This window comes from Ochlerotatus camptorhynchus, unplaced genomic scaffold, assembly GCF_037179485.1.
Source record: "Ochlerotatus camptorhynchus isolate MF236.1 unplaced genomic scaffold, CSIRO-AGI_Acam_v1.1 ptg000104l, whole genome shotgun sequence".
Lineage (NCBI taxonomy): Eukaryota > Metazoa > Arthropoda > Insecta > Diptera > Culicidae > Ochlerotatus > Ochlerotatus camptorhynchus.
Window position 1 is genome coordinate 495338 of NW_027040594.1, and position 20061 is coordinate 515398.

A 20061-nucleotide genomic window follows, 5' to 3' on the forward strand; every position below is an offset into this window, starting at 1 on the left:
GAATTTCAAGAACGCAATATTATTTTTGTAAAAGCTTATTTGCCTCAACGTTGATGAGAAGGGGAATTATTCTAAAAAAGTTCTCGAGACCATTCTGAAGAAATTCTGTGAAATGTTCTCAGCGAATTATCAAAGTTATCTACCTAGATATATCCAAATTTTAAAGATTTCGAATGCAGAATCAAATTCAAGATCATAAAAAAATGAGAATTACTATTTGCTAGTCATCATGTATAACGTAGGCAAAAGTAAATTATTCAAATCACTTCAAATGCTCTTAACAGGAGATTCCGTTGTGAAATTCGATTAAATTAGAGGAATTTATGAAATTTTATTTTAAGTTATTTCAATACCAAACCGTATTTGAATTTCTAAGTTACCATATAAATGGTTACTTATTTAGCATTTAAAAGTCACTATTTGGTCACTATTTCCGTAATTTTAGTCACTAAAGTCACTACTATTATATCACATCAGCACTACCAGCCCTGCTATGGGAACGAACCAAAAATCTTTAATTGATTTAAATACTTGACATCACTTTAAATTACATACTTCAACTACTTTAAACAACCACGAACAAACGCGCACACTTCAAGGTCGTTGGGAAGTCACGGACGAAACGATCGAGACCGTGAATCCTCAGATTAAGGAAAGTAAAGCTCGGACGACCCAGAAATCCATCATTTCCCGAAACCCTTCGTGTCCTATCGTGAATCTTAAAACACGAAAGATACCTTACCTCGTTTAATTGTGCGGCTGTCCCTTTTCTACCTTATCCATGAATTAAATGGACCCGTCTTAGGAAGAATGCTTGTGTCTTCCTACTGCCTGCACTAAGGAATTTAATTCAAATCAATTTAAACCTATTGAATTAAATTCAAATTTCTACAAAATTCCTGATCGCTACAACTTACTAACTGATTTCTATCCAGCGGGACACGGAATTTCCGGGAAGCGTACGTTCAAAATCCATGAAGGTACGCTATGGTATGCTATTGATACATTCCAAAACACGTATCAACTTTGAAATTCGTTAAGTTTGTCCCGCTGGATGTTCGTAGTTAGGTAGGTTAACAAATTTTTCGATTAAAACAAAACACACCCCAAAAGGTATTCTGTTAACTAATTGAAAAATACAATTGTTAAATTCGATTATCCAATGAAACAAAGATGAAGAGCCAGGTAGGCCAATCAATTGAACTGTTAGATCAATTTACAATCATAATCAACAGAAATGAACGTAATTTTACTACTACTACTATTTCTACACACATTTTGAATAAATTTTCAAATTTTTGACCGATCAGCGGAGTCCTGCATTACAGTTTGGGTTACTATCTCTTTATTATGTTCCAGCAAAGCTTATAACATCATAGAACATCCGAAATGATCGAAATCTGACTCTCAGACGAAAATTATCGGGAATCTTCCTTAAATTTTCAGCCATCCGTTGGTCACCACCTGAAACATTTGTTGGAGTGGCCGCAATCGCAATGGAAAAAAAAACTCAGATCGGGAAGTAATGAAACACGTGTGTACTGAACGTGAACAACAAAAGGAATGACAGTTTTATTCAGCGCGAAGTAATACAGACGATAACAAACATAAGTATCATGGTTTCTCTCTAGTTGATGAAGTTGTCGCCGCTGGGGGGGCTCAACACTCCTCCTCAACTTCAACAGACTTTACTCCGATAGCCGCCCGAAGTTCCCCTAGCTTCACTGCTGCCAGCGGCTTAGTTAGGATGTCCGCCTCCAGTACTTGATGGACACGACACCGTTTGCCAAAAGATCCTTCACGAAGCAATATTTGGTGTCAATGTGCTTCGACTTTCGTGAAGCGCGTTCCGTGGCAGTGAGAGCAATGCAGCTCTGGTTATCCTCATGAACTTGTTTATAGGAAAGTTTGAACATACTGAGAGGTGAGTACATATCATCGGTAAGAAACATGTGTGTGAGAAAATTTGCGAAAAAATCTAAGGGCCCCGGTGGGATTCGAACCCACAATTCCCATTCAGTACACGGGTGCATTGCCAATTATACAACGGTGGACCTATGGTCTACGGATGTATTTGGCTAATGACATTTGAGTTTCGAATCCGTTCCCCACCCTAGTCTTTTTTCGCAAGCGTTCTCTGATACACAACAATCGTCTATTATCGACGATATGTGCTTGTACCGCAACCACTCAGTATCAGTCGATGTGAACAAACACAGCTCATTTTTGTTGTTCATCTTACATGCTGAAATATGTCCAGTACAGTATGACTCTAACATTTTGAGCTGCCGGCCTCACCTTCGACCACCGGGCCGTAGTTGATGAATATCAATTACTTTTACTTTTTGATTTTACGGTTTAGCGACTTTGCAGTCAATTTAATTGTTTATAGGAAAGTTTGAACATACTGAGAGGTAAGTACATATCATCGGTAAGAGACATGTGTGTGAGAAAATTTGCGAAAAAATCTAAGGGCACCGGTGGGATTCGAACCCACAATTCCCATTCAGTACACGGGTGCATTGCCAATTATACAACGGTGGACCTATGGTCTACGGATGTATTTGCGAGGGGGGCGACACATCGAAAATGTCGTTTAGCTTCAACTCTATTTACATATGATTTTCTTGTTCAGTGTAGATTTGCAGGATTCCGTTTCCTACCGTTTACTACTGTTTGCTGGCATCTACTTTTTCGATGCTGCAGTAGATAGAAGTCGATGGTGATAGGTACGGAATGATTTTTTTTTTATGAAAAGTTGGTGTGTGTGTCAATTAATTTGCTGCTAAGTAGACACGAGCCTACATATGCTTGAAATCAGTGAGCTTGCAGCTCTGAGGTGCCGCGGTCTAGAACAGTATGTTTCTCGGAAAGTGAGAGGATTATGTATACCGTAATAAAATTGGCATATTTCATAACAAACCAATACTCGGAGATAATCAATTTTATGAGCAGCATACAAACTTTTGTATAGTAAGAAAAATGGATGTAATGGCGGCCTAAATGCCCCTGATTTGGGCCCATACATAAATTCAGCAATCGTCTAAATTTTCAATAGTGACCAAAAATATCCATTTGTACCGTCCCAATGACGCGGGAAATTTCACTCCTATATTCCTATAGAAATGTGATCTAGAACTTTAATTTCAATAGAAACCCTAAGACATCAAAACTGTTAAAGCGTTCATACCTAATTATTCAGTTCTTTCAATTTAAATTAAATTTAGGAAGGCATACTTAATGCAGCCGAATCCTTAGTATTTAGTTTTTAACGCTTTTGTTTTGTAGAGTGGCTTTGCGGGGCGGGATGTACCATATAGAGATACAGGTGTTGTCAATGAGGCTGGTTGGTTTATATAACACATATGTTATCGATTGGAAACCTTCAAAAACTAGAAGGCTGGTGATCCAGTACATTAATAGACCTAAGTGGATGGGAAGAATTGTGGATTAAAACTTTCCATGAATAGAGCATTTTACGAGACATTTCTGGTCAAATTCGTGAATGAACGCATAATACTCTTGTAAATCTTTGAAGTAAACCTGCCGACCGAGAGTACGTGCCGCTGACTTTTCTCACTTCATTAGTGACAATAGTCACTTGGACTCTCGGAATAACCCCCGCTGACTGACTTTGACTAGAAAGATGCCGGAGATTTACGACCATTGCGTTTCTCATTGTAGAACCCTAAACTGGCAGTGGTTTTCATTGGCCGGTACGGTAAGGATTGACGTTTTGCTTCGCAGTGGGCACTAGCTTCCACAAAGCAATTTCGTAGTGCTGAATTCATTTGCTCTTAAAAGTATAGATTCCTAAAATCTGCAATACTAGAGCTTCCTAAATGACCATCATTTGGCGGTACCATCTCTATCTCCGAAAGGACCGCTTAAAACTCACAAATCTATAATTCTGGTGTTACGACGTTGAACAATTATCACTTGACCACAGTCTCACCAAAATGTAAATAAACACCTCCGGCTTGCTGCTTCGTCTGCTATGGTTGTTTGTTCGGTGATAGCTCGATCACGAGAAGATTCGAGCATGCGCAAGTAGATGGTAGAAGATGCCACAGATGCAAACAGATGGTGTACGGTAAATAAATACATAAAAAATAGGACAGATTCACGCTGAATATGCGATAATCTGGAAGTGTCGCCCCCCTCGTGTATTTGGCTAATGACATTTGAGTTTCGAATCCGTTCCCCACCCTTTTTTTCACACACATGTCTCTTACCGATGATATGTACTTACCTCTCAGTATGTTCAAACTTTCCTATAAACAATTAAATTGACTGCAAAGTCGCTAAACCGTAAAATCAAAAAGTAAAAGTAATTTATCCTCATGAACTGCAACGAGATACGCCATGGACACACCCAGATCAACCATTGGCTTGCGCAGCCACTGTAACTCCTGCAGACAGTCAGCCAAAGCGATATACTCAGCCTCGGAGCACCTAGGTGTAACTCGTGGTTGATTGTCCCCTTCAAATACCGAAGCACGCTTTTGGTCTCGATCCAGTCGGCCTTCCCTGGTTTGGATACACGCCGCCCAAGGACAGAAGTAGTGATTGAAATGTCCGGACGACTGTTTACCCGAGCAAAGCTGAAGATCAAATTGAAATCAAAATTTGCTGTTATGATGTAGCTTATTTTGAATACTCCAGTTGATCTCATTTTGGTTGACTTAACGGTTAACACAGCAAAAATGAGAGCAAAATTTTACACTGTTGAAGCAAACGGAAAACTAATCCTGCTTTCAATGAAATCAATTTGTTTACTGATTTTGCATTCATAATGTTCAACTGAATACGGGCCTGGAGTAAATGGTTACCATTCATGTTTCCCAAGCTGAAAGACTTGGGTTCCAATCTCACCCCGGACAAGTAACGAATGACCTAAAATGTGTTAAACAAATCAAATAAACAATAATCATTAGTTCAACGACAGATAAATTTCAATTAAATTTTAAACAAGACGTAAACAGCAGAACTTTAAGTTAAGTTGCTTTCATTTAAAAAGTTTTGACTGCATAATGAAAGCACAATATGATATCAGACTTATGTCGCAACATTTGAAATCAAAATGAGTTTTCATTATGATAGCAACTGCACACTTTAATATCGATTTGCTTTCATTTTGTTAACCGACTTTGCTCGGGTATGGCAACATACAACAACACACCGATTAGGCTTTGGAATATATCCTTCTCCGCAGGTTCATCGCTCTCCTCCTGCTGTTGTTGTAGGTAACCACTCGCCATCGGGACCCGTGCATTCCAAATCGTACGAGTGTTTTTGATGTGTACGATTTCTGGTTGTTTTCGGACCAGAATCCCCAAGAAGCACGAAAGTTCTTCCAACTGGGTGATCTTGAAGTTCCGCGCCAAAACCTCGACCACTGCTTGGTATTCCTGCTCCGTGTTGCAGGTGATGATGAGATCGTCTACGTATAGTATCACATACACGTAGCGACCATTGATCTGCTTCATATAGAGACATGGATCCGCCTTCGACTGTTGGAATCGAATCTCCTTCAGATCTGCATCGATCTTTCGGTTCCACACGCGGGCAGCCTGTTTTAGCCCATACAAGCTGCGTTTGAGACGGCAAACCCTGGTTGGATCCTCGGTCTCGAACCCAGGAGGCTGTTTCATGAATATCTCCTTCTGTAATTCGCCAAAGAGATTTGCTGTTTTAATGTCGACGTGCCTTGCCAACATTTTTCGGCTGCTAGCCACTGTGAGAACCGCACGGAAGGTGGTTTGTTTTACCACTGGCGCAACAACCTGGTCGTACTCGCTGCCAAACTTCTGGCAAAACCCTTGAGCCTATCTGTAGGCAACTCGATGACGCTACCGCTGCAGCTAATCCAATTGTATCTCGATATCTTTCCGGTGGCATTCCGATATTCGTTCTGGCAGAACGTCGCAAGCCGGCAGGAACTTCACCAAACTCTTCCTGACCTGATTCGTTCTCAACGCCTAGAAGACGATCAGAAAAATTCTTCTTCCGACTCGATGCTTTGGTTGCAAAGGAACAACGCTATTGGACGTACTTCCTACCTGCACAAACACCTCTTTGTCCACACCTCGTTTGATTGCCTCCGACTGGTCCCAGGCAGCATCTGGTGGCTTGAACTCCAAAAACTGAACGCACATTCAGTAGCCGGTAAGCCTTATGCTCGGAAGAGTATCCGACGAAGATGAGTTTTGACGTAGGACTACTTCTTTAATTTCTATACTGGGGTACACTTTGTGAAAACCAAAAATGGAACATGAAACAAAATTATGAAAGATTTTGAACATTAATAACTCAGCTGCCCCAGGATCAATTTCAATAATTTTTTCACGAATCGATCAGAAATATGTCTACGCAATGCTTCCAATTGATGATTTTCAACAAGAAACTATTGAAAAAGTGATAATATCAAGCATTATCCAAAGTTCAAATAAAAAGAGATAATTTGTTCACTGTTTTCATGAAATAAACGTTGTTCCCAAACGCAGTTGTCATAATCGAGTACCACTTGGTTGCACATCATTCTACTTTAACCCAGTGATGGGCAACTGAACCAACCGGTGGGCACCGTGTGCTGGTTCGTGTTCAAAAAATACTCCTGTGTTTATGTAAGCGTGTACCCTGGTTCGGTTGAGTTTTAGTGTACCAGTGTGTTCTAAATCAAAACCGTGTGCCGGTTTTCGAGTTGATGTTCAGAACCGCAGCTTGAAAACCGAAAACCGGTGTGCTAGAATTTTGGTTTTGGTACACGAGATATAAACCGTGTGCAGGGTTCAATTATATGTTACCAAAACCGGGTATACCGTTCTTGGTTCGGAACATTGGCAAGAATTAAATAGCAGTGCTCCCAAAAAGGTGAGTAAAATATTTGACCAAACGACAGTTATTAATTCAATTGCCAAATAGTTTGATAGACAATATTGGTAGCGAAGGAACTAGAAATCATTTTGAAGTCTGACAAATACCCTTCGATATGGGTATTTTTGGAGTCCGCGTGACGCCTATAGTCTGGAAATCGATAACCGATACCTTCTTGAAATCCAATATAGCGGCTTCCGGTTGCAGATAAACTAAGAAATCCTGTCAAATACCCTTCGATATGGGTATTTCTGGAATCGGGGTGACGTATAAATACCGGAAATCAATGTCTGACGCCATTTTGAAATCCAAGATGGTGGCTTACGGTTGTAGGAAAACTGGGAAATACTAGCAAATACCCTTCAATATGGGTATTTTCGGAATCGGGATGACGTATATAGACCGGATATCAATGTCAGACACCATATTTAAATCCAATATGGCGGCTTCTGGGTATAGAAAAACTGGGAAATAATGTCAAATACCCTTCAATATGGGTATTTTCAGAATCGGGGTGATGTCTAGAGACTGGAAATCAATTTCTGACGCCATTTTGAAATCCAAGATGGTGGCTTCTGGTTGTAGAAAAACTGGGAAATACTGTCAAATACCCTTCGATATGGGTATTTCTGGAATCGGGGTGACGTATAAATACCGGAAATCAATGTCTGACGCCATTTTGAAATCCAAGATGGTGGCTTCCGGTTGTAGGAAAACTGGAAAATACTAGCAAATACGCTTCAATATGGGAATTTTCTGAATGGGGATGACCAATTTAGACCGGATATCAATGTCAGACACCATCTTGAAATCCAATATGGCAACTTCCGGTTATAGGAAAACTGAGAAATAGTAGCAAATACCCTTCAATATGGATATTTTTGGAATCAGGATGAGGTTTATAGACCGGATATCAATGTCAGACACCATCTTGAAATCCAAGATGGCGGCTTCCGGTTATAGAAAAACTGGAAAATAATGTGAAATATCCTTCAATATGGGTATTTTTGGAATCAGGATGACGTATAAAGACCGGAAATCAATGTCTGACGCCATTTTGAAATCCAATATGGCAGCTTCCGGTTGTAGAAAAACTGGGAAATAATGTCAAATATTCTTCAATATGAGTAGTTTTGGTATCTGGATGACGTTTAAAGACCGAAAATCAATGTCTGGCGCCATCTTGAAATCCAATATGGCGGCTTCCGGTTGTATAAAAACTGGGAAATAATGTCAAATATCCTTCAATATGAGTATTTTTGTTATCGAGATGACGTATAAAGACCGAAAATCAATGTCTGACGCCATCTTGAAATCCAAGATGGCGGCTTCTGGTTATTTAAAAACTGGGAAATAATGTCAAACATCCTTCAATATGGGTATTTTTGGAATCGGGATGACGTATAGAGACTGGAAATCAATGTCTGATGCCATCTTGAAATCCAATATGGCGGCTTCTGGTTATTTAAAAACTGGGAAATAATGTCAAATATCCTTCAATATGGGTATTTTTGGAATCGTGATGACGTATAAAGACCGGAAATCAATGTCTGACACCATCTTGAAATTCAAGATGGCGGTTGGGAAATACTAGCAAATTCCCTTCAATATGGGTCAAATACCCTACAATTTAGGTATTTTCGGAACCAAGAAGACGTGTAGATGCCGAAAATGAATGTCCGTTGCCGTTTTGGAATCTAATATGGTGGCCATTGGGTTAAAAAAAAAGTGGCAAAAACCCTACAATATGGGTATTTTTGAAATAGGGACGACGTGTAGATGCCGAAAATTGATGTCCGAAGCCATTATGGAATCCCCGATGCCGACCATATCGTATAATATTTTACACTTTTTCTAAAACAGGTGGTCGCCATCTTGCATTCAAAAATGGCGTTGTACATCGATATTCGGCCTACACGCGTCATTTCCGAGGTGATAGTACCCATATTGTAAGGTATTTCACAAGTTTTTAAAAGCTAATGCCTGCCATCTTGGAATCCAATAAGATGTTGGACATCGATTTTCAGCCTCTATACGTCGTCTCCTACACACTTAGATTTTTTTTGACGATATTAGCACCATCGAGTAGTTCAGCATTTTATGTTGCTGGATCTCAGTGAAAACTTGCCGAGATTGAGCTAAAAAACGGGAATTTTGCTGGGTCTTCGCTAACAAACAGAAATTTCTCGGTAAAAAATCTAAAAGCTTATCCGAAAATACCTATATTGTAGGGTATTTGACACATTTTGAAACCAATCGCTTCCAACTTGGGTTCCAAAATTGCGTCGGACATCGATTTTCGGCATCTACCGGTCACCCCCGAAAATATCCATATTGTAGAATATTTCCCACTTTTTGGTCACACACCTGAAAAGATATAAAACTACGCTGCTGTCTAGCCTCAACTCATTTTCGCTTCGGACGCCGTGGTGAGCAGACAGCAGAAGCAGCAAAAGCCTTCTGGCTCGCCGTGGCGGTGTCAAACGTGTCTCCGGTCTGATCTACGAGGTATGCTGAAGGTGTTCTTGCAAAATGAGATCCGTGATGATGCCACCTACACTGAACACGCCAAGCGTAAGCGGCCATGGATGTGTCGTCTACGCTTTGAAGCGACAGACGCACTCTGTACGGTCTCGGAGGTTAAATCATCGCCAACTTTGGCAACAAAACGGCCCATCTCAGGGCCACCAGGCTTATTACAGTAAAGAGCAGGAATAGAATGTATCTGCCTGTTTGTCCATATTCACCACCACACGCCCCCAACGACCGCACAAAATGCTCTTGTAACCACATTTGAAAGCAGGGGTGCAAATGATTTTGATCGATTCTCATCATCAACTTTTAATCGCCCCGGCCGGATATTTTCTACATACAGTTCCATGGAAGAAGCAACACTATAGCATCTAATTCGATGAAGACGACAGGAAACATTGTTGAAGCCGAGTTATTTACGAAAGAGAGTCGATGAGAATCGATCAACCTATTGAAAAGTGACGCGAGGTTTGTTTTCAGTCGATCTTGTTTTCCGTGCTGAGCACCAATGCTACCGACGCCAGGGAGGCAGCTCCCACACCTGGACTCTACCTATTGATCCATCAATTCATGAACCGGGGACCAACGGCTTAACTTCCCACCTTGGCATAAAATTTACAGATACTGTTACTTATGTACTCACCTCCTCTGTCCGAGCGTATGGTCTTCGGCTTCTTACCTAGCTGGTTCTGGGTGAATCGGACGTAGTCGCGAATCCTACCTTCGACCTCCGATTTTTCCTTGAGAAAATACACCATAGTGTACCTACTGTGGTCGTCGATCAGCGTCATTTAGTACCTACAGCCGCCCGGAGTCTCCGTCATCGGACCGCAGACGTCGCTGTGTACTACATCGAGCACCTTCTTTGGCGTTTTCTCAGCTACCTGTGGAAAAGACGGCCTAGCCATCTTCGTCTTGACGCAGCGCTCGCACGTCGCCCGAATTCCGCATTCACTGACGCACATTCCAGACACCAGACCCTTACGCACCGCTTCCTTGATGGCTTCCGAATTCTTGTGGCCGAACCGGCGATGCCACGTATGTTGACATTTGTCGGTGTGTCCTTTGTCACTCACTGGCCAGATTTAACCGATACAGGGCACCGATTTTGTCCGCGACCGCCACGACTTTCTGTCCGTACAGCAATTGGCACTTTTCCCCGTCAAATTCAGCACGCACGCACTTGTTCGAAAGTTTTGCCACGGATACGTTACGTCAGCGTTACCGAAACGTTTTCGCCGCGATCGTTCACGCACTGTATTGTATAATCCCCGATGCCCTCCGTGCGAAGCATTTTTCCATCCGCCGTCGAAATAGTCGGTCGCACACTTTTGTCCAACCGAACGAAAAAATGTCTGTCGTTGGCCAAATGCGACGTCGCACCGGAATCAATCTACCACGCACTCGCGCCGAAATCACCCGATCGTACCATAAACGTAAACGACTCTGGGTCGTCTTCGCGCACTGTTTTCACTTTTTCTTTGCTCTTCTTCTTCGGATTTTTCTCCTCACTATTCTTCACCGCAATGAACGCTCTGCAGTTCCGTTTGCGGTGTCCTTGCCTACCGCAATAGTAGCACGAAACTTCTACAGATTTGTGCTGCTGCTGGCTGGATCCAACTCGTAGCGCCTGCTCCTCCATTTCACCTTTCTGCTTTTCCGCCTCGTCGACGAGCTTCACTTTAACCAACTCAAGTGTGAGCTCATCTTCGTCCCGTGCCTCCAACGCTGTTGTCAACGGATTGAACGCGTCCGGGAGGCCACGAAGGATCAGCGCCACTTTCAAGCATTCGGTCATCTCGAAGCCCGAATTCCGACGACGAGCTCGATGCCGGCAAGATAACTCCGGATCAACAATAGAAAAGGGCCCATCAGTATTTGTAAACCAACCGTTCCAAAGCCCATTCCTCACAAATCGAAGGCCGCCCACACAAACCAACACCATCATCGTGTAGGTAGAAGTTTCCCCTATCCGATGATGGTGTTGGTTTACGTGGGTGGCCTTCGCTTTGTGACTAAAGGGCTTTGGAACGGTTTGTTCACAAATGCTGATGGGCCCTTTTATATTGTTGATCCAGAACTTTCCATATCATCACCCACTCGGTAATTTTGGTTGGTGATTTGCTTGAGCAGCATCACTTTCTGCCCCAGAGACGTTTTGCTATGGTGCAGCTTGAGTGCATCCCACGTCTCTTTCGCTGTTGCTTTGTCGCGGATCAAATTCAGGGTGACCAGATTATTTTTTTCACTATCGGTAGGTTCTCAAAACTTTTATCCGTAGTTATCGGTAGGCCGAAGGCTTTCCCGAAACTGGAAACCTTTGTGAGCGGAGGAGGGGGGGGGGGGGTTCGATGAAAACAAATCACGTGCGATTTCGGACTATCGGTAATGTATTGGTAATGTTCCTTCCACCTTTTGACGATATTTCACGTTGTTTACAATTTTGTGATGTTCAGTTGCGTTCAGTTTGTTGGTACAAATCATTTCCATCGGTGTACATAAACATTTTGACCACAAAATGCACGAATATTGTAATTTAATCGGTTTTCTGAGGTGTGGCCAAAATAGGAATCTTACGACTAATATTGCTGTACTTCCTCTGTACACAGAAAAAAAAAATTGTTGAATATTACATCCAAACTGGTTGTGTAATATAACGTTGTACGGTGTACATCGATTTTGCGAACAAAATAACATCCATTGATGTAATATTGTATCTGCTTTTTGCTATTACATCATTATTTCATACATCAGCTTGAATTACATTGATAGATATTACATTTTTTGTTGCTGTGTACGATTTCCTAGGTGTCCGAAATTCTATTAGCCATCGGTTCAATGATATGAGAAATTCGTACTCCTCAAAAATATGCGAATATTAACAATAAAAAGTAGGCGAGAGTAGGACGAATGGAACACGAAAACAAAAAGGGAGAAATAGAAAATAGCATCAGACAGAGAAAGTCGATTAAGGGTTTAAAAAAACTTATTCGTACACGGTAAGAAAAATGTACCCAAGAGCCAGTTCACTTTCTCCTTCTACACAGGAGCAGTAAATCGTGGGAAGCCAACGTTGAGTTTAATCATATTTACCTTCTTTTGGGTACAACTAACTTACTTTTGGGTAGAAAGTGGTAAATTCCATACGAATTCCACACAAGTAAATAAAAACTACATTGACCCGCAAAAAGGTTATCTTCCATTTAATTTCACTTAATTAATTTTGACATCCATGATAGATACGTATTTCGACTATAATGTGCAGTCTTCATCAGTATCATTTCCCACTAAAGTCTTATCAAAAACCTAACCCCCTTAAGTACATTGCAGTAGAAATACGTACATTCCGTTAACAACCCAATTTCATTACTTCATTACTTTGACCCGCTTTACCTACTTTTTGATTCCTGCACCATAGCGTTAGCGTTAGCGTTAGCGTTGTTATGATATACTTTGTAAATTGGATACTAGCGACACTCACGTCTCTTCTGAAATTCTCAGTTAGACTACTTTCAGGAATAATGCTGGGGAGTAAACATTGGTTCCAATCTAAACAAGAGTAACAGAAGCATGACTGCCGCTATTCCCGGCCACGCCCATCTTTACCATAACTAGGAATAGGGAAGGAAATGTTGATGTAGTACTTACTTAACGAGAGGCCACCGACTTAGCGACACCCTCATAAGTGCTACGGAGTTGGAGGGTTGGGTAGGGTATTCGGTTAGGATTCACCTCAAGTTGGTGATGCAACCAAAAGTATGTATTGTTTATTTGTTGTTTATTTAATCTCTCGATAGCCGGCTATCGAAAGAACATATTAATTTTGTTTAGTGATAATGAATTTTAAGAGTCATGACGGAGAGCTTGGGATTAAACCCATGATTTTCTGCTCAGTAAGCAAAAACGATCCCTCCAGGGTCATCGAGCATCTCAGAACCATAACACTTCTTGACAATACAGGACTACGTTTTCGCTTGATATGCAAATAGTTTCCGAGGCTAATGTTTAATATCAAATATACAAATGATGGTGGCGATTTATTGTGCTGTGGAAGAGCTTGGAGTTAAGTCCATGATTTTCTGCTCAGTAAGCAAAATCGATCCCTCCAGGGTCATCAAGCATCTCATAATCCACAGCGCTTCGCGTCAAAGTACGAATATATGGATGAACTATCTATTATTGAATAACTATTATTTACGATAATTACATGAAAGAAATAGCTTGAGCTTGAGCTTGAGCTTGATTGACCGCCCACGGTTGCTACTCTGTTACTGCCAGATCAGCTGTAATTACACAGAGAACCAATAGACGATGCTTGGGACTAGCAATCATCCTCAATGTGTAAAAACTGGTGATCTTAAATTAGGCAATACCAGCGCCGGCCGCGCCCGAACACAGGTCAAGAAAGGAATGGGAAGGATTGTGTTGACATGACACTCGCTTTGATGGAAGCAGAGAACACCTCTGCACTTCCACGAGGAATCACTGGGATGTTGGATAAGAGGGTTGGGTTTGCAGCAGGGTTCGTTTTGGTAAAACGATAAGCTGAATTGATGTCCTAACGATCATGTAACGCGAATGAGCTTGGGACTAAACCCACGGTCTTCTGCTCAGTAAGCAAAACCGTTTGCCACTAGGCAGACGAGCACCTTTTTAATCACCGAGTTGCTGTTATTACCATGTAGTCATATTAACAAATAAAACGATTGACGAATCTTGAATGTGGATGGGCCTGAGATTAGTCTCATTATGTTCTGCTCAGTAAGCAAAAACGGTTGCTCTAAGGCCACCGAGCCCCTCATATCACATAATACCGTTGCTCAAATTTGTGTATCCATTCAAACCCGGAACCAACGACAACAACGAGTGTCGCAAAATACACGATACACAAGCGATTTTACCATAAATCTCTTTGATATGTAAGGACCTGGGACCGCGTTTTTCTGCTCAGTAAGCAGGCCACTGTAACCGACGATCTTTCAAATCCGAAAACTAAAAACTACGAAAAAGTACTTAGGCCTTCATTAAGTTCCCCTTTCACGCGACGTTCAATGACAGGGTCCTATCCAGGATTACATCTGAAAAATCCAAATCTGGCCAACGCTCACCCTAAACCTAAACCTGTTCTAATCCACTTGAAATGACTAACGAATGGAAGACTTTGACTACCCAGCCATGCAATAGTCTCATTTCGTGCCTTATGGCAACTTGATGATTCTATTGCGCTCATCTTTTGGCACCACCCAGGGGAGACTTGGTCCTGTACCCAATGCTTAACTTATCTCCATTCCACTCAGCTACTCGCAATTTCTTGTGATATAGTGGGCGGAATATTATTATATGAGACAATTCAATGCAGACGTCTTTCCAAATTTGGCAGATCGACAGGTAATCGGTGAGTTACCACGATAGTTGCTATTCAAAAACTCGACAACGTCCCATCGTCAACGCCTACTATGAGAATTTCCCATTGCAGACGCCAACGAAATGACGTCATCGAGCTATCGATCAACTACCCTGGTTATCACCTGGTACCTTATAGCACGATGCTAGGAGGCGAACCGGAAGAATCGATGAGCTACCTCTCCCCCACTTTTTGATTCCTGCACCATAGTGCCAAGAAGTGTGGAAAGAACTTACTTTTGGGTGATTTTTTTTTTCTTACCGTTGGATTGGAGTTGCAAACACATCGCGTTCGATCAAAATGACTGACTACACGGAAAACAAAACATGGGTTTTGAACATTTTTCCAGATTACTAAGGTTGTGCTCCAATGGTGAATTTTCACCTAAATTTTACAGATGTAAAAATTTCAAATAAACCTGCTATTTCAGTAGACCTATCTCTGACTGATCAGGAATCAATCTTGACAAACACCTTCTCAAAAATCAGACGGTCAACAATAGAGGGGTTTTCGAACACTGTAATTTATTTTCGAAGTGAAGCTTAAGTGAAAATTCACCAAATCGAACACAGACTTAAAATCTGTGGTTATCGGTAGGAAAAGTGAAAAATCGGTAATTTTGAACTTTTCGTCTGTGAATCGGTAGGCATTTTAAAAATCGGTAGGTCTGGTCACCCTGATAAAATTGTACTGACTCTCGTCCACCAGCAGCTGAATGGTGGCGAGCGTCTTTTCGTCGCCCTCTCTCCATGCACCGGTCACTGGATTCGGTGCGACTCCCGGTTCGACGTATTTCCACAGCTGCTCTCGCCGGAGCAGCGCCGTGACGGAGAAGGACCACGCCGGGTAATTGGAGTTATTCAGCTTGACAACTCTTGCCCACTCCATTCTGCGAGAAAGCTCTGGAAAACACTACCGTTTTCTCATTCACGACTTTCGCGGAAAATAATAATCCGACTCGAACTAAAGCAACCGAAAAACGATCCCGAACACTTCCCGCTAACGATCCATAACGAAACCAACTGGGCCCATAATCTGTTGGAGTGGCCGCAATCGCAATGGAAAAACAACTCGGATCGGGAAGTAATGAAACACGTGTGTACTGAACGTAAATAACAAAAGGAATGACAGTTTTATTCAGCGGAAGTAATACAGATTAGAGTGCCTGTATTAGTAGAGTGACGACATGTCATCCCAGTGAAAATAAAATATTTGGCATCCCTGAAGTTTTGAGCTGACAACACTGAAAGTGTTTGGGCTTTCACGTGACTTTTCGCAAAGCTAAGAGTTTTGTTGATATTCTGTTGTTTCAAAACACACGCGTTTTCTGTTTGGTTCGTTGTTGCTACTGAATTTGTTCGAAATGAAGTGCTGCGCTAAATTCTGTACAAACAAAACGACAGCGGGGTTCAAGAACATCGGATTCTTTCGTTTTTCGGTGGACGATGATGTGTGTGCTGCTTGGAAGAGATTTTGTAATCTGCCGGATGATTACGAAATCACGGCATGCTCTCGATTGTGCAGCGTACGTAAAACAACAGCAGCAAACCAAAGTGTCAGTAATATTTTTTTTTAATTTAGTTTCATTTTATGCCAGACGATATATATTTTGCTTCCAACAAGGGGAAAATTATGCGACGACGGACGGCAGTTCCAGTGTATGAGTTCGTACCACAGATTGTAGATTTGCACGCCGAGGACGATTCGGACCATGAAAACCAAGCAAGAAATCCTTTTTCAACCGTGGAACCTAATCTAGAATCCGGAATGTCAGTCAGATGTTCTCCTTACGATGAACACCAAGCTGTGTGTGCGAAGACGAAAAGAACATATGAGAGGTAAGAATGTCTTTGTATGTTATTTTCAATTTTATATTGATAAATAATTGTCGTTTTAGTCGCGTCAATGTTCTAAGCCATCAAGTTTCGGACTTAAAGAAGCACTGCAAGGGTCTCGAAAGCGTTATCAAGCGACAGGAACATGTGATTGATAAGCAGAAGACAACTTCTGATCTCGCACTCGATGCACTGAATCGAACGTTCAATTCCGACCAAGTAGATATGTTGCTGTATATGAAAATGCATCCGAAGCAGTGGAGTGACAAAACAATTACAGAGAGCCTGAAGACCAAATTTGTTTGTGGCACGAGAGGATACGAGCATCAGCGGAATAAATATCCGATTCCTTCAGAACGAACTCTCCAGCGAAGGATGGAGGACTTGGACTTCAGTACTGGAATACTAGATGATGTTCTAGAGCTTTTGCAGCTTAAACTGAATACAATGAACTCTGACGATCTTGACTGTGGGCTAGTATTTGATGAAATGTCCATCGAAGAAGCAAAGAGCTTTTGTATTGCGGACAGCATGTTCTATGGCGATGTTACTATTCCAGGTCAGAACGGAATCGCTAGCAATGGTCTCGTTTTCATGTTGGTAGGGATCAGAAGCAGATGGAAGCAAACTGTCGGCTATCATTTTACGGGTAATAGTATTCCGGAACATGAGCTGAAGGGAATAGCATTCGAAATTATCTGTAAAGTAGAATCATTCGGCTGTAGAGTTCACTTTCTAACTTCGGATTGTGGTCCGAATAATAAAAAATTGTGGAATAGCTTAAATCTCAAGTTCCATAAGAATGATGTTATGGAAAGTGATGCCATCGAGCATCCAATGGATCCGCTGAGGAAATTGGAAGTTATGCCGGACGTCGTCCATGTTTTCAAGTCAGCAGTACAAGGATGGCTGAAGAACGAAGTGTTGTGGCTTCCACTTGATATCGTTGAATCGAACGGATTCTGTACAAACCAGATCAACATCCAGCATCTGACGGACCTGGTTTATTATGGACATCAGAATGCACTCAAAGTTGCACATAACCTGAAGCTAGCAGACGTTGAATTTAAAAAAGAAAAAGAGCAACTTTGATGCCATGAAAGTGATGAACTCCGAAAAATATGTCAACCGAAACGTATCTGCAGCTCTTCGATTTTACAGTTACGTTGCAAACCGTCCTGAAATTTTACCAACGGCGTTTTTCATTGAAGCTTGTTCTAAATGGTTTCAGTTGTCGAAAAACAGGTCAATGGAAATGGCATTGTGTAAAAGTAAGTAGATAATAGGATTCCACTGTATTGCATACATTTCGATATAGATGAAGTTTACTTTTATTTCAGAAAACTTGCAAATTTACCAAGTGACGCTGCAATTCTACGATTTCTTCAAAAAACTTATCTTTGAATTGGATGTGGGGTATACAAGGAATTGGAAACCATGGCAGGCGTCAATTATTCTTGCCACAAACTCGATACTTCGGCTGCAAGATCTTTTTTTGAATGAAAAGGGCTACAGCTATTTGCTAACTTCGCGCTTCACGCAGGACTGCGTGGAAAATCTTTTTTCGCAGATCAGAATAAGACAGAAAAAACCCACAGCCTTGCAATTTAAAAACCTTCTAAAATCCGTAACCATTTCACAGTTCCTTTCTGATGTCTCTGGATCGTCTTATGGCTCAGATGAAAGAGAGTGGCTCATAGATTTCCCTTCACATATGAGACAGTTGAGCCAAAACAAAGCTAAAGAAAAGGAAAAGATTGTACCGCTAAGAAACAACTTAACTACGATTGGAACACAGGCTGCTTTGGATAGAATGAACGATGCGGAAAAGAACGTAGTATTTCACATTGCTGGTATGATCGTACATAAAGTTGCAAAACATGGTGCGGTATGTCAACAGTGCATTGAAAAGTGCATAGCAACATCGTCCGATTGTCATTACAACAAATTCACAGTTTCGAAGGATTTTACTGGTCAGGCATTGGTATACGTCAATAATGAGACTTTCATATTTTTCTTGAAATTAGAGATCGTTTTTAGAAATGAGATCAACCATTGCAGAAATGATCAAGTATTTGATACAATTGAACATCAACTGTTGAATATTCCGGCTGAACACCTGATTCTATGCCACGATCTGAAACGAAAACTGATTAGAAGATTTTTGCATTTTCGTCTTAAGATACATCATCCTAAAAAGGTTCATCAAAATAGACTAGATAGTCGATCAATGGCTGTGTAATAAAGAAAGGTCAGGGGATTATTTGTGATGATAAACTTCATACATGTTAAACTTCAAAAAGAGAACAAACAATATACTTTTATTATTCAACACGATTCAACCATTGTTAGTTTATTTCGGACCTCATAACGTTATTAAACTGAGGTTTCAAAGGAAATCGTTTAAATTCTGTTGTTTTAGTTACGGCTGCATAGTTTTATTTTTGAAACTACACATTAAGGAACATGGTGCCATAATAGATACACTTACCCTAGATACGAAACATCTTTTTCATAAAACTGCTGCAAAGCGATACACTTAATTCTGTATCCAATGAAATATTCGAGTCATCGAGACGAACGACGTGTTTCAAATCCATTCAAGATCGAATCCAAGAGCTGCTTTTCGCTCCATAGTAGGTACGCCGTAATTTCTCGCTCCGAATCAGTGACCATGGCTTCATCCGAATCGTTGGCGACCTGAACTTCGATCAGTTTTTTCATATTAGCAATCTCCACTTTGTAAGAATCCTTGTGTTTGAGCCGCTTCTGTTTCTCCGAGTTGGCTCGATGGATCTAATTCTCTATGCAGGCCGGTAGTGTCTCGTACGAGTCGCACCATTCTTCCAGGAAGTTATCCAGCTCGCTCACATTACTCAGCCGGATGTCCTGACGGATGGCATATTCCACTTCCAGCTATTTTTTCTTCTGAACTGCTTCTACTTACCGTGATTGATGTCGACATAAATTTCATAAATGTCTAATCCCAAGGTCTAATCCATTTCCTGTAGAATTGTGTTTTGTTTTCATAAAGAAAAATATATAATTAAATCAACACTTCTATAATACATACTTACTGCGATTGAGTGAAAAGCTAAATATTTTTCCCGAAAAAAATAAATGTTTCGCTGACAACTACAATACTTTGTTGTCAACATCTTTTTTTCCAAACGCGTTTGAAAGGTCGCTTGCTCGATTGGAATGACACTGACAGATAATCGGCCGTTCCAATTTTGACATGTCGTCACTCTACTAATACAGGCACTCTAATACAGATGATAACAAACATAAGTATCATGGTTTCTCACTAGTTGATGAAGTTGTCGCCGCTTGGGGGGGCTCAACAACATTGAGTAAATTAAAGATGATGTTCTTGTCAATTTCGTCAGTTTATTGCGTTCCTTGTAACCGAAT

The 20061-nt window shown here is 41.1% G+C and overlaps 3 protein-coding genes across 3 annotated transcripts in view; all 3 read left to right on the forward strand.

Annotated features, from left to right (window-relative positions):
- Nucleotides 1-20061, forward strand: part of LOC135699225 (pyrokinin-1 receptor-like) — a 322643-nt gene that overhangs the window by 137312 nt on the left and 165270 nt on the right. The gene's annotated exons all lie outside the window — the stretch shown is intronic.
- On the forward strand, nucleotides 16319-17739 carry LOC135699202 (uncharacterized). The gene is made up of 3 exons (XM_065219407.1): nucleotides 16319-16337; nucleotides 16410-16650; nucleotides 16710-17739. Exons 1-3 carry the CDS (start codon nucleotides 16319-16321, stop codon nucleotides 17737-17739), a joined length of 1290 nt encoding a protein of 429 aa, XP_065075479.1.
- Nucleotides 17903-18889, forward strand: LOC135699203 (uncharacterized). The gene is made up of 2 exons (XM_065219408.1): nucleotides 17903-17918; nucleotides 17988-18889. The coding sequence occupies exons 1-2, from the start codon at nucleotides 17903-17905 to the stop codon at nucleotides 18887-18889; spliced, it is 918 nt and encodes a 305-aa protein (XP_065075480.1).

Excerpts from the sequence above, each read along its gene's own strand:
- LOC135699202 (XM_065219407.1), top strand. Across the intron at positions 16,651-16,709 it reads ACGAAAAGAACATATGAGAG|TCGCGTCAATGTTCTAAGCC; the intron begins GTAAGAATGTCT and ends TTGTCGTTTTAG.